The sequence below is a fragment of the Aptenodytes patagonicus genome, chromosome 4, assembly GCF_965638725.1.
Source record: "Aptenodytes patagonicus chromosome 4, bAptPat1.pri.cur, whole genome shotgun sequence".
Classification (NCBI taxonomy): domain Eukaryota; kingdom Metazoa; phylum Chordata; class Aves; order Sphenisciformes; family Spheniscidae; genus Aptenodytes; species Aptenodytes patagonicus.
This window is the reverse complement of record NC_134952.1, coordinates 71,225,109-71,243,289: the sequence shown is the minus strand read 5'-3', so window position 1 is coordinate 71,243,289 and position 18,181 is coordinate 71,225,109. Positions and strand designations below refer to the sequence as shown.

General features: G+C 37.7%; 1 protein-coding gene across 4 annotated transcripts in view; it reads right to left on the bottom strand.

Annotated features, from left to right (window-relative positions):
* INPP4B (inositol polyphosphate-4-phosphatase type II B) overlaps positions 1-18,181 on the bottom strand; it is a 328,856-nt gene that overhangs the window by 35,264 nt on the left and 275,411 nt on the right. For all 4 annotated transcript variants that reach the window (XM_076337143.1, XM_076337145.1, XM_076337141.1 and 1 more), the window contains exons 21-25: positions 17,217-17,340; positions 16,040-16,157; positions 11,239-11,379; positions 7,994-8,091; positions 3,316-3,428 (exon numbers count right to left, since the gene is read on the bottom strand). In XM_076337143.1, the coding sequence (XP_076193258.1) occupies positions 3,316-3,428; positions 7,994-8,091; positions 11,239-11,379; positions 16,040-16,157; positions 17,217-17,340 (594 nt within the window). The remainder of the gene's footprint in view (positions 1-3,315; positions 3,429-7,993; positions 8,092-11,238; positions 11,380-16,039; positions 16,158-17,216; positions 17,341-18,181) is intronic.

Here is an 18,181-nt window from a genome sequence, read left to right as displayed (position 1 = left end):
CTACTCTGCTCTGGTGAGACCCCACCTGGAGTCCTGCATCCAGCTCTGGAGTCCTCAGCACGGGAAAGACATGGACCTGTTGGAGTGGGTCCAGAGGAGGGCCACAAAAATGATCAGGGGGATGAAACACCTCTCCTATGAAGAAAGGCTGAGAGAGTTGGGGTTGTTCAGCCTAGAGAAGAGAAGGCTTTAGGGAGACCTTATTGCAGCCTATCAGTACTTAAAGGGGGCTTATAAAAAAGATGGGGGCAAACTTTTTAGCAGGGCCTGTTGCGACAGGACAAGGGGGAATGGCTTTAAACTAAAGGGGGGTAGATATAGACTAGATATAAGGAAGAAATTTTTGACGCTGAGGGTGGTGAAACACTGGCACAGGTTGCCCAGAGAGGTGGTGGATGCCCCATCCCTGGAAACATTCAAGGTCAGGTTGGACGGGGCTCTGAGCAACCTGATCTAGTTGAAGATGTCCCTGCCCACGGCAGGGGGGTTGGACTAGATGACCTTTAGAGGTCCCTTCCAACCCAAACTATTCTATGATCCTATGACAAAAAAACAGGTAATCATTCTGGATGAGCGATGGCCTCTGATGCAGGGAGGGGAAACCAAATCCCAGATCTAGGCTGACAGCATACATATAAAGTGCTGGCTAGTGAGAGTCAGTTTTGAACTGAGAAGCATTCTAGGCACAACAAGCAAATGACCATAACCACAAGCTTATTCTGCATCGAAGTTCAGTACAAATGCCTCAATCATTTTAAAGTGGATTAAATAGAAAACAATCCGTTAACTTAAATAAACAAATTAAAAAATCCTTAGATTGTGATTTAAGGAGAAATGTAGGTTAACCAGATAGGCTGGCCCAGATAAATCCTCAGAATGACTCAGTTCACTAAGCAGCAGCAGTTAAACAAAGTAAATAATTAAAACGGGCAAACACAATGATCTCATGCTCTAGAAATCTAATAACGGACAATACCAAATATATGGTAATATCATCATATCAGAACACACGCTTACGATTAGTGTCCAGCCTGAATTTTATCCTCAATTTTGCTTACTTTTTCCCCAAATATATTGAAGATATAGGAGGAGGAGAAATATACTTAACGTTTATTAGTGCTTTAGAAAGTCTCCCTTACAAACACAGATTTAAATGATTAGGATTGTGATTAAGTTTAAAGAGGGGATGATAAAAGCATATAAAACCATGAAGACTAAAACAAGGATAAATCAATACTCTGATCATTTCTCCTGATATAAGACAGAAGATGAAGGGTGCAGCTTAGGAAATAAAAATAGATAACATTTAAATCTCTGCCCCATTATATTGAGAATAACAAATGTTTGTGATACCAATTTGGAAAAGTTGACTTTTAAAATGCAGACGTATTCTCATAGTTCCATTAAAACAGGGATTACATGCAGGTGCAGACACATATGCATATCCATGTAGAATTTCATACATCTACTGCAACAACAAAGCGATATCCTTACAGCAAGGAATCATGCCTTTCCAATAAATAAATGTAACACAGTATAACAGTGTGTAGATCAATGGGTCCAGAAATACTCATTTCAGAAGGTTACAGTAAGGTAAAGAGAAATAGAACATAGTGAAGGAAAAATCTTAAACAGTTTCTATGTCCAAAGAATGCTTTTTACCCATGAAATTATTTTCAGGGAATCCTGAATAGAAGTAAACTTTCTATATCCAAAGATTAAGTAAATTCTGTCATATTCTTTGTAGCTCATTTTACACTACCCTGTACTGATTTATCTTTTACTTCTTTAAAAAGCAATGTTTCATAGTAATTGCAGAACTGGTACTGCAAGAAAAGCTTATATTTTTACTCACAACAGATTTATACTGCAATAGCATGTGATAATATTTATTAACCACAAGGCAAAATGTTATTAGCAATATAAAAAATTACAGCAGTGTTATTAATACAAAGACACAGTTAATATTGTCTTGTTCCTAGTGTTAATGAAAAGTCATGGAAAATTTTATTAATATTTTGTATCAAATATTTATTTGCCTTGAAAGGTATATGCATTTGAAAGTTCCCCAAAACACAAGGTCTTGCTTCGATTTCAGTAGATACCAAAGACTCAAGTCTCTGCCTGTATAAATGGGCAGAGACACCACAGGTACTTTTCTAAATCTAAGACAATTACCTGATTGAACTTCACATTCCTGAAAAGCTTGAGCTCTTACAAACATCTAAGGGTTGTTTTGTTGTCTGTTTTGGGTTTTTTTTTTTTTTAACATGTACGTGCAAACCCCACAGAAGAGGGAAACAAAAAGGAATTATGTGAATAAAGCAAAGTAAGTATTATTCATTGTTTGATAAACATTTTTGTGTTCTCCCTGCGTCTGAACATCTGCCCTTTGCATATCTAGCTTATTTTGTGTTGCTTTCAGTGCCCTTGGAGTGGCTGTCATGGTGACACTGGCTAAAAAAACCCATAAAATGTGATTGACTAAAAGTTGTACTGATACAATTAAACACTTATTTATAAAACATAAGTACCTTAATTACAGAAATTCAAAAGTTGAGTGCAGCAATATTAAACAAAAGCCAGAGCAAGTAATCATGTCCTGCATCATACCTCAAGGCTTATGGACACTAAACAATAAAATGAAGATATTTTGAATAACCAAATTTTATATTATCAAAGAATGGATATGATTTTAAACAAAAAAAAGGTTAGATACTGTAGCTGAATACTGTGTTGTCTCTCTCATATGAGGTGATATATTTACAGCTATGTGTGATCATCCAAGGAATTGATCCTGCCCATACTGGGGATGAAGGGATTCCTCTGCCTAAAAACAGACTCAGTTAGTTAAAGAAAAAACATGCCCCCCAGAAAAAGCAAATCTCTTTTACCCTGTTACACAGCGCACTGAGATGAATGAAAAATCCTGCACCTGGGACAAAACAACCCCAAGCAGCAGCACAGGCCACGGACTGCCTGGCTAGGAGAAGCTCTGCAGAAAAGGGCCTGGAGGATATAGGGGACAACAAAGTCACCAAGACCTTCTTCTCACTTTGAATTCTAGCCAGTTCTACCAGTTAAGAAAGTGAGAGAAAGAAAATATCTGTAATTTAAGTGTAGCAAGAAGAGATATATTCATGAGTGGGATGAGAAACCATCAGAATGGAAACGTTAGAGAGCCATTTCAGCATATGTACCTACTTAATCATTGAGTTTTCCAATCATATCCTTAAAATCCACTGCATTTACAGTATCAGCAGGCATGTGAAAAGTAGTTCATCATGTGAACGTATTTGAAACAAGAGAGCTTACCATCGCAGCCAGCCACACAATTTCTACGTTCTTTCTCTTTTTGGCCTGGATATTTTGATGGAGATTTTCTAGCAATCCCTTTAAATCATTTTGTTCTTGAAAATGTGGTAGACCTGGAAAAAAAGGATGATAAGGTTTGCTCATTATGGTAAGGGTGATGACAGGGTTGTGCTGACTAAAGAATGCCCATATTAAAGAACAGGTCTATTATTTACAGCTTTGTTTGGAAACACAGGATGGAAAGCTCCAGCTAAATATTTAGGGAATAAGTAAACCTTATTTCTTTCTAAGTATTGGGTTGTCCTCCCTAAGATTTTCACCATGGAAAATTAAAGTGTCTTCAACTTTTATCTTATAAACGGATGGTGAAAACATTCAAATCTCTGCTGTAGTTCTGTTCATCAACTATTACAGACATTCAATGGAAATGAGTAGAGGAATAACTGAGTGTATTAAAACCTGCTTTGATGGCATGATCTTTTAAAAGTCAAAATATTTTGGTTTTGTTTTCAAAACGGAACATCTCATTTTTGTTTTAAAATGATGCTTTAGTTCCTAATATAACATGAGGGTTAAACAGCACTAAATACGCTCGCCCCCCCCCCAAAAAAAAAAAAAAAAAAAATCTAACAAAGGATATTTCTCAGTCTGAAATTAAATGTGACTTTAATTTTGAAATACAAAATAATTTCACATTTATTTAAAATCCAAAATTTTACCTACTTGCCCTGGGTATGGCAGCTGAGCTGAAGTTTTATTAATCATAGATGTCTAGAGGGAATTCAAGAGTAGGTAATTTAATTTGCTTTTCTGTTTTGTGTGTATATATAGAAGGGTTTTGTTCTAATGTTACCTTTATCTTCATTAGTTTTGAAAATCAGTAGAAACAACCAAAATCTGTTTTTCGAAATGATTTCTTCTTATGGCAGTGAAGTAAAAATAAGTTTAATAATAGTTATCAACAAAGAAATGCTCAGAACCAGTTGAAACAAAATTAAACCAAATTGATAAATTGACATATTTTTTCAACAAGAAAAAGTAGGATGTTCCACCCAGTGGGAAAAAAAAACCCCATGACCCAAGCCCCAAACCTAAGATTTATATTAAATTCAAAGAGTAAAAATGAGGCAACTACTAATGCAGGTCAAAATCCATTCTCCTAACCTGATCACAGCTGGAATGATCCCACTTGTCAACAGGCTTTACATTTTATCTCTAATGAATTCTGTAGTTTCCCTTATCCACGATTCATAGTAAGAAGTAATTTAAACATACTCAAAAAGAACTATTCTAAAAATGTCTAAGTTGCCTTACTCATACACTGCTGCCAAAAAGAAAAAAAATGCAGAAAAATTACATTGAAACTAGTTTTGTAATAATCTTAATGAGGATTGTTTTATCTGTGTATTACAATTCCTGATCATACAATTAGATAATGCAGAGCATATAAAAATACTCACAACCTGCCAGACTATTATACTTAGCCTGCATCTGTTTCTTTAAAACACATAGCATATAATGAGTACTCTAAAAAGATGTTTCCAGATTCTGAAAATGTATCACTAGGTAAACATTTTATTGCTTCAAAGCAGTTTTCCTTTGGTTCACAGCAGAAAACGCACCATCTCAGAGAGATGACTTCACCATAGGTAAAGCAAGATTCTCCTAATTTAGAATATTGCCAGATGAGCTGCATCTTGACTGGACGTGATCGATTGCTTAAATTCCTTGTGTCACAAAGCAGTATTAAACCGTCAAATCATTCTCAGAGATTATAAGGGAGAGAAGCCTGGAAGTACAAAACAGACTCATAGACTTTATGTTGAAAATGCATGTACTGCTACATGCATTATGATGCTATGGAAGAAAATCTTTATTTGCTTGCAGGATTTCTAAACCTTGCATGCATCCCTCTTCTCACATGGGACAATACTTTGCAACGCTGATGTTGCTGTGGGTGTTAGGTATCAAACCAGCAACACCAAATATCACTCACGACATAGGTTTCTCCAATTTTATGCTTTCAGCTGTTTAAATTGAGTTCTAAGCCATTCTTTTCCATTGATTATGTACTACTAAACAACAATCATATATTTTTGTACCCTTACTATGCTAGAATCATAGAATAGTTTGGGTTGGAAGGGACCTCTAAAGGTCATCTAGTCCAACCCCCCTGCCGTGGGCAGGGACATCTTCAACTAGATCAGGTTGCTCAGAGCCCCGTCCAACCTGACCTGGAACGTTTCCAGGGATGGGGCATCCACCACCTCTCTGGGCAGCCTGTGCCAGTGCTTCACCGCCCTCAGCATAAAAAATTTCTTCCTTATATCTAGTCTATATCTACCCCCCTTTAGTTTAAAGCCATTCCCCCTTGTCCTGTCGCAACAGGCCCTGCTAAAAAGTTTGCCCCCATCTTTTTTATAAACCCCCTTTAGCTATTCTATAAAAGCAGTACTATTTTGGTGCCTAAACCGAACTACGTTTGGTTGGCATTTTTGGTAGGAATCTTTCTGGGAGCACACTGCTATTTATTGTTTTCAGAGTTTCCTATTAGAGAATTAAAGAGATTAAGAAACAGGAGAGTGACAGAGTGCATACTCATCTAAAAGAAGATAGAAAGCCAGTATTTGGCATATGCAGTTACACGCAGCTGAAGACTTAATAATTGGGAATAGAGAGAAAGCTAGAATATTATTGGCGAAAGCTAGAATATTATTGGCAATGGGAATTACAGAGATGAGAGAAAAACTAATAGCAAAGGTGGCAATGCCTTTATGGCAGTCGAAAATTGAATTCTTTGAAATGGAAGTGAAGCAGCAGGCAAGTGAGGCTGCCTAAGGATGGTGGATGCAACAGCCTGCCCAACAGGGCTGAGAGTCCTCCAATTCTGTCAGGCTTTATGAGCACTATTTGTAACTAACAGCTTTGTGAACCAGGTCCTGCATTTATTTTGTAGCACAGATTTGGCACTACAGGAAACTATCTGGAAAGGTGTGACAAAACCATCAAGGAGCCATCAATACTGAACGGCTCTCACTTGGCTACACCACCAGGGCTGCTGCCAGCTTGGATGGAGGTTTATCTTCCTAACTGGAGCACAGAGCTGGGGGAACAGGGGAGGAATTGAAGTTCTCCCCCAGCTGAACAACTTGGAGAGCTTCACTTTTCTCCAGGGAGCTGGTTTAAAAGGCACATTACTCGAAGCCAACAGTGATTCCATATAATGGCAAGGAGCTACTGGGAAGGGCAATGGAACCAGAAGGTGCTTTGTGTTCTGTAAAAATTTGGACAAAGAACAGACTCAGATCTTAGAGGTAGAGAAAAAGCAAGAAGGTAATGATAACCAGAAAAGACATGATGAATTAGACAAGCGTAGTTCTCAAAAGCCTGCACAGCCCTGGAAGAAGTCCAGGAAGACTGTGTGGCTCACTAATAATCCTCTGCAGGAAGGCAGTACAAGGTTAGCTTCTGTTAATGAAAAGCAGCCAATACTATCTGCATGCAAATTTTTGCTTTTATATAATCAGATCCATTTAGGAGGTAGCAGATCTACCTTAGACCTAGCCCCAGATGAGGTTAGTTTTTCAGGATGCTTTCTTGGCAGGATTCCCCTAAATTAATTACTAACTTCTTATATGAGTTTCTCTGTAGAAATCCTAGAAATACTAGAGATGTGGGTGGATGGATGGGCCTACTGCCCACCGTTCAGGAAGAGAGCTTTCACTTCTGTCAAAGTTATTAACAAATGAAAATCATCCTGATATAAAAGATAAACATGTACACATATACAGTGCCATGTTAGATATAACTGTAAGTACATACATGTAATGGATAATTTGCAAAAGTAGTCAACACAAGGTGTTCTGTAAGAGAACAGAAGCTTTGCACGGGATTTTAACCAGCAGTATTCACCATGAGTTGTTACACACATGTCCTGTAGGATGATAGGTCTTTAGATTCAAAAGATTCACCCCCCCTTACCCAAGGGGAAGGAGCAGAGACCTAAATCCAAGCTCTTTAAAGTCAGGCTGTAAAATCTGCAACATTTGGGAATATAGCTTAGGCATTAAGACTACTTTAACAGGATTAGATTGATACAAATGGTCTTTTCAGTGTTTGCTTTCAACAATCAAAGTAACAGAATAGTAATGTTTATGATACCCAATTTCTATAAAATTGGAATATAGGGCCTATTCTAATGGAATCACGCTATTAATATCAGTGACGTTATGACGTGTCTCATTGCTTGTATTTGCATCTGCAGATTTCGCAGTGGTTTGCCATACCTTAATACATATTCAAAATAAGAATGGAGGGAGCGATTGAAACTGATGAAAATTCCCACCGAGTATTTCTGTACAAATATAGTAGGTACAGACTGTCCTCTTCTTGAAATATTAAAAAGCATATTTTATTAATAATTTAAAAGAGCTGTTTAGTTCATCACTACTCTGTTGCACTCTCGCTGTAGTTTCTGCTATGGCCTTGGGCCTGCGGTCGCTGACTTCAGCAGGGCTGTGTACAGGCACAAAGTGTTTAACGTTATGGAACAAGCTATGGGATTGAGACCTAAATCTAAAAGCTGCACACTAATATTGCGCTAATGTTACTATCTTATAATCTTTCACCTATCAAACCTTTTCAAAGCCATCTGGATATTGCATTATTTTGTACTCACAATCAGGAGGCATTTTTTCTGTAAACAGCTTGTAATATTCTTTTAGAAGTTCTAAGTTTTCCTGATTAATGTTTTCCTGCAAAGTGGTATCTCCAAACCTATAAAAAAGCACAGTAAAATGATGAAAAACAAAACAAAACAAAAATAAATTACCCTTCAGAATGATTTCTTTGCATAAAGAAATAACTTTGATTTATTTCTTTTTTCTAGTGTTGAAGGTACTAGATTTTGTCAAACAAAGTTGCTAATCTCTCATGTGCTTTGGAACTAATATTTGGGAATGAGGTCATCACTCACGGATAAATCTTCCAAAACCTTATGGACCAAGTATTCCATTTATAGACAAACATTCTTTAAAGCACATATTCTTTTTCCCTTCACAAATCCTGAATAAATGCAAGGGCTATTTGTGGGAATTTCAAATGGTACCACAGGCAGAGAACACCAACTCCTACATCTCTTACTGCTGCTGTTGCTTAGGTATATTAATTTCTACCAGAGCTGGACAATATTGAAGCCACACAAGATGGAGTAGATGCAAGTGTCAGGCGGAAAACCTTCTGAAGAACTAATTTCTGCTCTGGTCTGAGAATATTTGCTATAAATAGTCAAATTGATTACTTCTCTGGGCCCTTTCTGCCCTACACTGCTCCTGAGCTGTTAGTTATCTTGGTTTCTTGTATCTGAAACTAATGAGAGAACCGTTTCTCTGCTATTGAGCAGTGATTTCACCATTAAGCTTCACAGAGTTGCGATGCGCAGGCTGACTGACTTCAGCTGTCTGCATTTAAGCTTGCTGCAGCGCACAGACCTCAGCGGTTGCTCTACAGTGCTGCAGCTGGCTCAGGAGTGTGTTATGGGGTTTCTTGCAGCAGTCAAGTCTGCTGGGCACGCATCACCCAAATCCTCATTATCCTGCACCTCACAGAAAACCCAGACAACATCAGGATGTCATTACGCTTATCCATGAACTGACTATAGCTATATGGGCAAATATCTTTCTCTCCGAGACCAAAATTTCTACAACAGCCAAGTTTCACATAGGCTAAAAAAAACCCCCCAAACCCCCTCTCCTGGTACCTCTACTATGAGAGACATGAATGAATGTAAAGACAGGAATGTTCCTTAGGCAGTTAGGGCCAAGTTTTTGCAACTCATCTTTAGAATAGCCTTGAAATGAAGAAAAGGAAATGGACGAGTACAGAAAGAGAGGCATGGACAGGTTAAGTGAGAAATTCAGGTAGACAAAACGAGACACAAATCAGGAGATACTATATGTACTGCTACATCATGCAGAAGGGAATCAAATATTTCAATGGGCCAAAGAGGGAAAAGACTCGGCTACTTCCTCAGTAGCCATTGCTGCACTGTCACATGAGAATATTTCTTTTAAACCAGATATATTCTCAACTGTGCTTTATTGAAAGAAGAGATGTTTGCATCTAATTAAGTAACATTGTCTAGAAATTTATCACAAACCCTTATTTCTATTCTCACATTCATTTTCCACAAAAAATATATTTTACCAAAAAGCATGTGCAGTGTTTCCAATCTCAAAGACAAACGTGCAACTTTAGGAGTTAAGCAATATTTTGAATTAAGTCTAATGCTTACACCTATAAGTGCATGTAGACAAGCTGTTTCTGCATGGAATAATCCAACTTGATTTGCTTAATAGAGATACTAATATATATCTGTATTTGTAGATATACATATATTATTTTTTCATTCATAGCTTTCTTTGTGCACAATGTAAAATCACCACTGTGAAAAATGCTACCATTCTTCCTGCCACTCCACCTGCAAGCCAGACATCTTTTCACACTGAATCCTCTACACGTGAGGAGTAGTACATCTATCCAGGCTATTTCTAAGTCTTGTCAAATCTTTCTTCAGGACATTTGCAACATATAGTCCTTCCTGCCTACCCTACCCACGTAAGCTCTCACAAACTTGCTTCTTGGTTACTGCATACTCCTTTTCTCTGATTTTAGAAAAACGTGACGTGTCCTAGTCACAATTGTCATGACTGGTTTTGTTGGTTTTGTACGCTATCACTTTGGCCACGTCACTCCTCTCATAGCATCACTTTTCCCTTCTTTATGGGATCAAGAATAAGCTATTTTCGTTTTCAAGACTGTTTCAAGTTCTCTAACCAACTACTCAACTCTTTCACTAGTAAAACACCAGTTTTTACTGTCCTCTGATTCAGCCTATGTCTCCCATTTAAATTTTCTGCCTTAATTTTCTCACACATCACAACTCAGAAAAGTCTCCCATAAACATCCACAAAGCTACCTAATGGCATTCCTTAGAAGTCTTCCTTAAAAGACTCCTTTTACTCTGCTGTCTACAAAGAACAGGACGTGAAACTCCCGTTGTGCTTAACTTCTTGCCTATTGTCCAGGTTAATGGTTTTTCACTGTCTCCCTCTATTTCCCCAGCTACGCTTTTGCTTTTGGTTTTGAGTTTGTAGTGAATGCAATCTAAAGATATGTATTATGTCTCTTGGATGCTCGTTTAATAAAACTAGTTAAAAAAAAAAAGTAGTTGTCTCATTGTTGATGTCTACCTTGCAGTTTTAACATTGCACAAACTTGGTAATTTAACATGACCAACAGATACCCTTCTCTTGGAAGAGAAAATTAATACGTTGGTAAAACTTTGACTACTATTGTACTAATTAGTTTCCAGCAATCTTTTCAGAGGAGTAATATTAACACATCAGAACTTTAATATCAGCCTTCATGTTTCTACAAACATATTACTAACGCATTCCCTATTATTAACTACCACTCCTCAACCCTGGAAAAAAGCCCTAAAAAGCTGAGAAAAATGATCTCTTTCTAGCTTATGACTTGTTCAGCATCTTCAACCCCACCTTTAAGATAATAATAATTTCCAATTTTCAAACTCATGTTTGACAAGGCCAAAGTACGTGTATGAACAAACTTCTACATCCATGAAATAGAAATCCTTTTTATATCTGTATCCAAAGGAAGCTTGCTGTTGACTGTGTGAAATAAAGTCCTGCGTGTGGTCATATCTTCACTTGGACTTCTTCATTATTTTGCATTGCTTCATAGCTTGTGCTTATTTCCTTTAATATTTTTTAAAATACACACTGAGTCAGTATGAGATGGCCCAAGAGCAAATAACAAAAAAAGATTTATTTTTAATCCTGAGAGATATCCTGTACTAGCACGGCATACTTGGACAGAAAATGAAACACAATTTTTTCTTACCTCTCTGCAAGTGTTTGCTGTTCATTGATTCCAACATTGAAGAGTACTGGATACATGCGAAGTAGCTTTCCTTGTTTAATCTCTTGTGGCAGCAACTCAAACATCTTTGCTGGAAGCTGGACCTCTATAACGTAATGTTCACTAGGAAAAATAAAAAGAAGAATAAGGATGGGAATATTGATTGGTTTGCTTCAAATTATAACCTTCCTAAATTATAGAGAACATGCAGACCTATAAATCAGTTTTTCCCCCTTTTCCCCTTAATTGTATCGAACCATAAAATGTGACAATTCAGCTTGCTTGTTTTAAGAGCATAACCAAGCTATATGGAAAAAGGCAGGTATATATAATTATACACTCTTGATACTGACTTCTTTACTGAAGTGAAAATAGAACTAAAGATGAAAGCAGTAGAAAAGTCTTCCGCTACCAAAATATCAATGAGGACACCTCAACTCTTAAGATGCATCTTGCTGAGTTACACAAACAACTTCCTTTCAGAAGTCACAACTTGATCCTGTATCCACTCGAAATGTAATACGAGCAAAAACCTTTCACAAAAACCCAAAGCAAAATTCCCATTTTCTTCAGCGGCTGGATTTTCTCCCTGGGGATAGAAAGCATCAGCAATAACAAAAGTGACTCTGTGAAGATAATAATTGAAGGCTCATTACACAAACTTGAATCCTATTTTAGGAGAAGGGATATGATATATAGCAGTTCTGGTTTTATGCTTGTGTTTGGTCTGACTTTATGAAAAACATGTTACTTTGGCTGCCAGTCCAAATTCTGATCATGTGGAACCCTGAAGCTGAATTTCACCTGTCTTTGAGGATTGATGCCTGACACCACAACAGAAACAACGGCATGCTGTTAACTTAGTTTTTACTAGCTTTCTTCCTGTTATTAGAGCAATCAGCCTAATAATAAAAGAACAGACTAGAAGCAAATCCATTTGTCTCCAGGATTTGGCATTTTAATCATTCAAAGAGGGCCAACTGATAACAAAGACTGACATTTTCTCTCCTGCAGAGCACATTTGGTATACCACCAAGAAGGAAGAGTATTACAGCAACAGGAGGGAAGGAGGATCTATATCCTAGCTACAGAAACCAGGCCTAGGGAGTCACACAACTTTTGCACGTAAACTTAAGATCGAAAACTGTTTGCACCTATTAAAATAATCTATCACGGAGTCCCTCCAACCCTTATTTTAATCAATCATGTGCTTGCTAAAGAATTAAAATACAATCTGGATTACCCACGTGTAGAATTGGGGGAGAAAAGGCAGAAAACCTTGAAGAAAAAGGGCAGTTTCTGCAGTAGTTCTGACACCCTTGGCAAGCTGGAGGGATGAGTGTGCTATCTCAGAGGAGGTGTTGGGATAAAGAGCTTCAGCTTAGAAGAGCTAGTGGTCGTGTTTGAACCTCTATCCTGCCCACATATCTGACAACAAAATAAAATGGATCCAGTGCAGACTTGTGACTGAAACGTAATTACATTCAGCTCGGGCAACAGCATATACTTTGGTACGGGCTAAGAAGAGCATGTAATCTTTGCGCAAATGCCAGATACTCCCTACTGAGGGGGGTTATCAGTTTTGAATGGAGGATACATGGGGGGGGCGGGGGGGGGGGGGGGAAGAAATAGTTCTACTCCCCAGATAAGTCTATTTGGTTTGTCTTTTGTTTAATTAAGTCACCCATTTGAAGGAAATAGAGAGTTAGCAAGGATGACAGTAAAGAACCCTGTACAAATGATCTTTGCAGAGCAGCATTCATCCTCAGCCTGCGTGTCAGCACTCCTAGCTGCTGTCAAGTGCTATCAGAACATTTTTCTGTGCTGGAACGCATTCACGAGGTTGAGAAGAAATGTTGGTTTAGTCTAATTCAAAGAGCATACGCTACTGAACCAAAATGCCACCAAATCACTGCATTGCTACATTTCACACCCCCAAAATCACTACAAATTCTTTCAGTGTGTGAAAGAACATTGAGAAATGCTGACCTTTAGGCATGATAAATTAACGTCAGTACCACCCGAGAGCTTCCCCCCTTGTCCGTTTTTTTTTTTTTCCTCTTTCTTTTTCAAAACATTTTTTGAAGTCTCAGAGATAATCCTTGGTAACTTTTAAAAATCTGTAACCAACTGCACAATGAAAACAACTCACTTCTGATCATGTAAAGAAAAGGCTATCAAGCTGTTACAGAGAGCTGTCTAGAAAGTCCAGGAATGGTACTGAAGTCGGACACACACACACACACACACAATTCAAAGTACTGAAAGCTGGAGGACTTGTTTGGCATGAATTTCAAAAATCTTACAGGTCCTATGCTTTTACTTAAACAAGAAAAAGTAATACAGCAGTAAATTTTATCACCATGTAGTTTCTCTCTTTTATGGTTAGACTCTGTGCAGAGATACCAGGTGATTTTGGCATGAATTGGATAAGGCGGCTACTACCTTTTCCAATGAGACGGAAAAATCAACACATAATTTTTAACATATAATGTTCTCTCAGGAAAACAGGGTGGAGAAATCCAGCATGTTCGAGAAAGTAAATAATAAAACATCATCTCTTTCAGAATGAATTGTATAAATTTAGGTATTAAATATTTAAATGTAAATGATTTCACTAAAACAGGACTGCTTAAGAATATCCCTTTCTTTGACTTTATTTGCTTTATTCTCTAATATTTGTTATTATCACATATGAAGATAGACAAACACTCGCAGTCCTGTTAGAAAGCTTCTAAAAATTACCCCCATGCAACTGCGGGCCACGGACCCTGCAGCTACTTGCAGTTGGCTGAAATCGCACACTCTTAGTTCATTGCAATAAACACCAAACAAGTCATTTACACACACCTTTGCTTTGCTTTGCAACAGAAAAAAAATGCACACATGGTCAGTCACTGCATCTCAGCTGGGAGGTGCTTTACCCAGCTCTATTTTCAGCTAAGTGACAACTTTTTAAATCGCTTCAATGTGGCTGTAAGTGCTAGTCTGATCCGGGGGCTTCGTTGAAAACATGGTTTCAAACCCTGTGATGCCTCAAAGTTCGTGTGCACAATCAAATACATTCTATCAAAGAATTTTATAAAAGTAAGTGTTAACTACTTTTGCCTGTAATAAAAGAACATGAGTGCCTGAACTTCACTGCACCTGGATGGTCGGGGTCAGCCACCCACATCAGCAGGTTAGTGCACTGCTAGTCAATGCCACTCTCCTTGGATTGGCTTGTTTGTGTACACAGAATCTGCCTTAAGCACTTCCCTAGAAAAACAATTACAAGTGAATACTCCGACTCTGCAAGATAAGACCTTGTAGCTTAATTTTCTGTCTTGCATTTCTACAGTCTTTTAGTCTCATTTTATCGAGCCACACCATAACAACCAAAATGATCTAAAAATTGTGGGGTTTTTAAACATTAATTAGAAAACAACTAGGTTTTCCACTGTCTTCTCTTTTTATGGTTGACTTCCAATGCTGTCTGATAGGAGCTGTCTCATCACAGCTCTAACAGGAATGGGGCTCCTCCACATAAGCCTTAAAGATATTTTTTTTTTTTTGCCTGGTACCAATTGCATCCAGTGAATACCTGCCAGTAAGTACAGTACAGCAATCACAGGCAGTACCTCTTCTTCCTAAAGACTGACTACTCCATCAATCCAGAATGCCTGAAGTAGCTTAAAGCTCGAGTCTTTCAAACCCAGGACCTCCTAGTGTGACAGTTCAGTGTACTGCAGTAATGGCAGCAAGCCAGTAAATGTAGCTGCTGGATTTTTCAAGATTTACGACTGCTGTGATTTACAAAGGATGTATTTCTTCTGTTTTATCTACACACCGTAATTATTCTTAATTATTCCTGATGTGTTGCCTCTCATACTCCGGCCTTGCTGCTATTTATTTCAATCCTTTCTCGGAAGCCCCATAGGATGAGAGTGAATCATCCAGAATAATTAAGAAAATCAGTGGTGAAAGCCCCCTTCAGAAGAAACATATCTTTTCTAAAAGTTGCTGCTTTTAGCTGAATTTAATTTACAGTCATCTTAAGAATAATGATACTATTAAGGAAGTGATTTCTGCAAAAGTAAAAACATTTGGAGCTTCAGACTAGAATAATAATGATTCCTCCTGTGTAACAATCTTGTTAACCCTCTTATAGCCACAATTAATGAAGTATTTCAGTTTATGTCCTGATATTCAGCAGCGCTTATGTGAGGTGCATAACGTATTAGTGGCTTTATGCAAGGATTTCTGAGGGTGCGTATGTCCTGTGTGATCTTCAGCAACTAAGATAGGCTTCATTCTTCAAAAGTGACCACTACGTTTTGGCATCTGAGTTTTTCAGTTTCCATCCTAAGACAATCAAGGCCTAACTCTTAGAAACGCAATTTCATTTGTCACACTGAAATACAAGTTCTGGACACCTCAAAAACAAGGTTTCTTCAGTTAGAGGCCACTTTTGTAAATATTGACCTTGTCACTTCTCTTTGATTCAGTATCTATATATGAAAAATGCAACAGAAACTCTGCACAAGCCAGACACTGTTTTGATTAATTTCTATTAATACAATTGGAACTTCCAGCTTTTCATCAGGAAAGTAACCCAGAGCCCGTATTACTACTAGCTTTACAAATCCCTACTACTTCATTACATCTCCATTCACCCCATGAAAAGTAAAACTACTGCACTTCCCATAAAATAGAACACAGCAACAAGAAAACCATTATCTGGGTTTTCATGTGCTACAGATTAAAACTACATGCCACGGGCTCCAGGAAACAAAGTTCTCACCGCCTTCCAGTTATAACAGGCAAAAAATCTTCTGATTTGGCTTCAATGACTTTAAACATTACTTTCTGCAAATCTGAAATTCCCACAGCCATGTCTTCTAGCATCCCCGCTTCTTCACCTATATGGGAAGATTACAGAGGTTATTAACAGAGTAGACAGATCAGTCACTGAATAGGTTATAGTAAAGCAATACGGGGATTATATTTTCCAGTCTGTGCATCTAAAAATCACAGCCCTAAATCCACATTAAAGTAACCTACATAAAAGCAGACTGATTTTTAGAACTGCTGACAATTCTCTCTACTACGAGTAATAAGCACCTCTGAAAATCAGCCTGCTCTAGATGTGCATAGAATGACCTCAGAAAAGCCATTTTTGTCTATTCTGAAAGTGGTTTTAAAGACTGTCCTGCTGATGGAGGACAAAGGTTTTGAGAATAACAACGACGAGTATCATGCAAAAGGGAGTCTGACAGCAATCTCCAAGTGAGGATCTGCAATTGCCTGTGCATTAAAGAGCTGCAAAAATGCTAAATCCCTCTACTTTGGTCAAAATCTCTAATTTGGGGAAGGATTCCAATACACCTAGTTCAAAGCATTTTGAAACATACGGCAGTTTCTCCCTCCAAATGTCCTTTTTAATACCTATCGAATGACGGCACCTGTAACAAGCTAGGAATCAAACAGTTTTCAGGCTATCTTCACATAACCAATACTGGCGTGGTCAGGGCAGAGGCTGATAGAGTCAGTAACTCTTACTGTTTACATCTGCTGTTTGGGTTAGCTTTATAAACCTGCTATTTCGGGTCAGGCCAAATGCCTATACAAATGGAGACAGTTTTTATTAAAACCAAAAGTTCCACTAGCTGTACTGAGGAAGGAGTCTCCTGTATTTAAGACAACGCAGTTCAGCACTCTGCATGGAATAATTAGCAACTAGTGTTCTCAGAAGAATTGAGAAAAAAAAAAAAAAAGAGTAATTTTTGATGCAGAATTGACAACATAGTATCCATGACTTCAACTGTGCTATTATACGGAAGCCTACTGTCTCCTAAGGATAATATTTGTTGATTCAATAAGCCAAATTACTGGAAGTAGAACAGAGGTTAAAATAAGAACCTCCTGGGTAAACTTCTGGTCTGGATGCATAAGGAACTTTTTCCGAGAACAATACTTACTATACGTACTAAGAAGTCCCTCATATTGCACAAGCAATCCAACAGTATGAAGCTGTTGTAAAAATCCTTGATCATGTAAACCCGTGTGCAATTTGATTATAAACCCACAGACCAATCCAGCGAGCTATAAAGACAATGAAAAGAAGTAAAATTAACAGATGTACTGCTGTAACATAGTTAAAATGAGGCTTGCTATCATTATACACAACAGAAGTAATATTTAGATATTTGAGAAAACAGCATAGATATTTCTGTTTAGTGACTACATACATAATTTCATACTAATATATTATTGAGGCATTTTTTGGTGTAAAAAGCAGTGAAATATTCCCTTATCTTACATTAGATAAGCTTCATTTGTTTTGTGGGGTTGTGTGTTATTTAAACTGACATAAGCGAGACCAGAACCTCCGTTGGCAGGCTATAAACACATAAGGCTGTGAATTATGATGGATTTGAAAGCAGTTAGGCACCTAATGCAACTGAATCTCCTTGGCAGTTGCACACTAACTCCTTAATTATGTTAGGAAAAACATATAACTTAAGGGAGTAATTAGATGAATCATTTAGAGAAAAATCTATGTGGAAAACATGATCTACAGGAGAAGATCAAAAGAACTTCAGTTATTTACCAAGAGAAGACAAGTCTGAGAAGAGACATCCTAATAGCCTTCAAACACATAAAATACTGCTACAAACTGAAAAACAAAGAATCTGTTCTTCATTTCCAAGGTGACCAGGAGAAAAAAATACCTAGCTTGAATAGCAGCAAGGAATATTCAAGGCTAGACTTGAGAACTTCACCTACAGGTGAGGATACTGCCATATAATCTAGGAAGACTAAAATCAGCTTTACGGATCCTTCTTTGTGCAAAAGGGAGTTAAGGTAACCTTTTCTAGTCCATTGCAGACATACTACTCTGACTCAGTGATACAGGTACTATGGATTGGCATTTACTATTTAT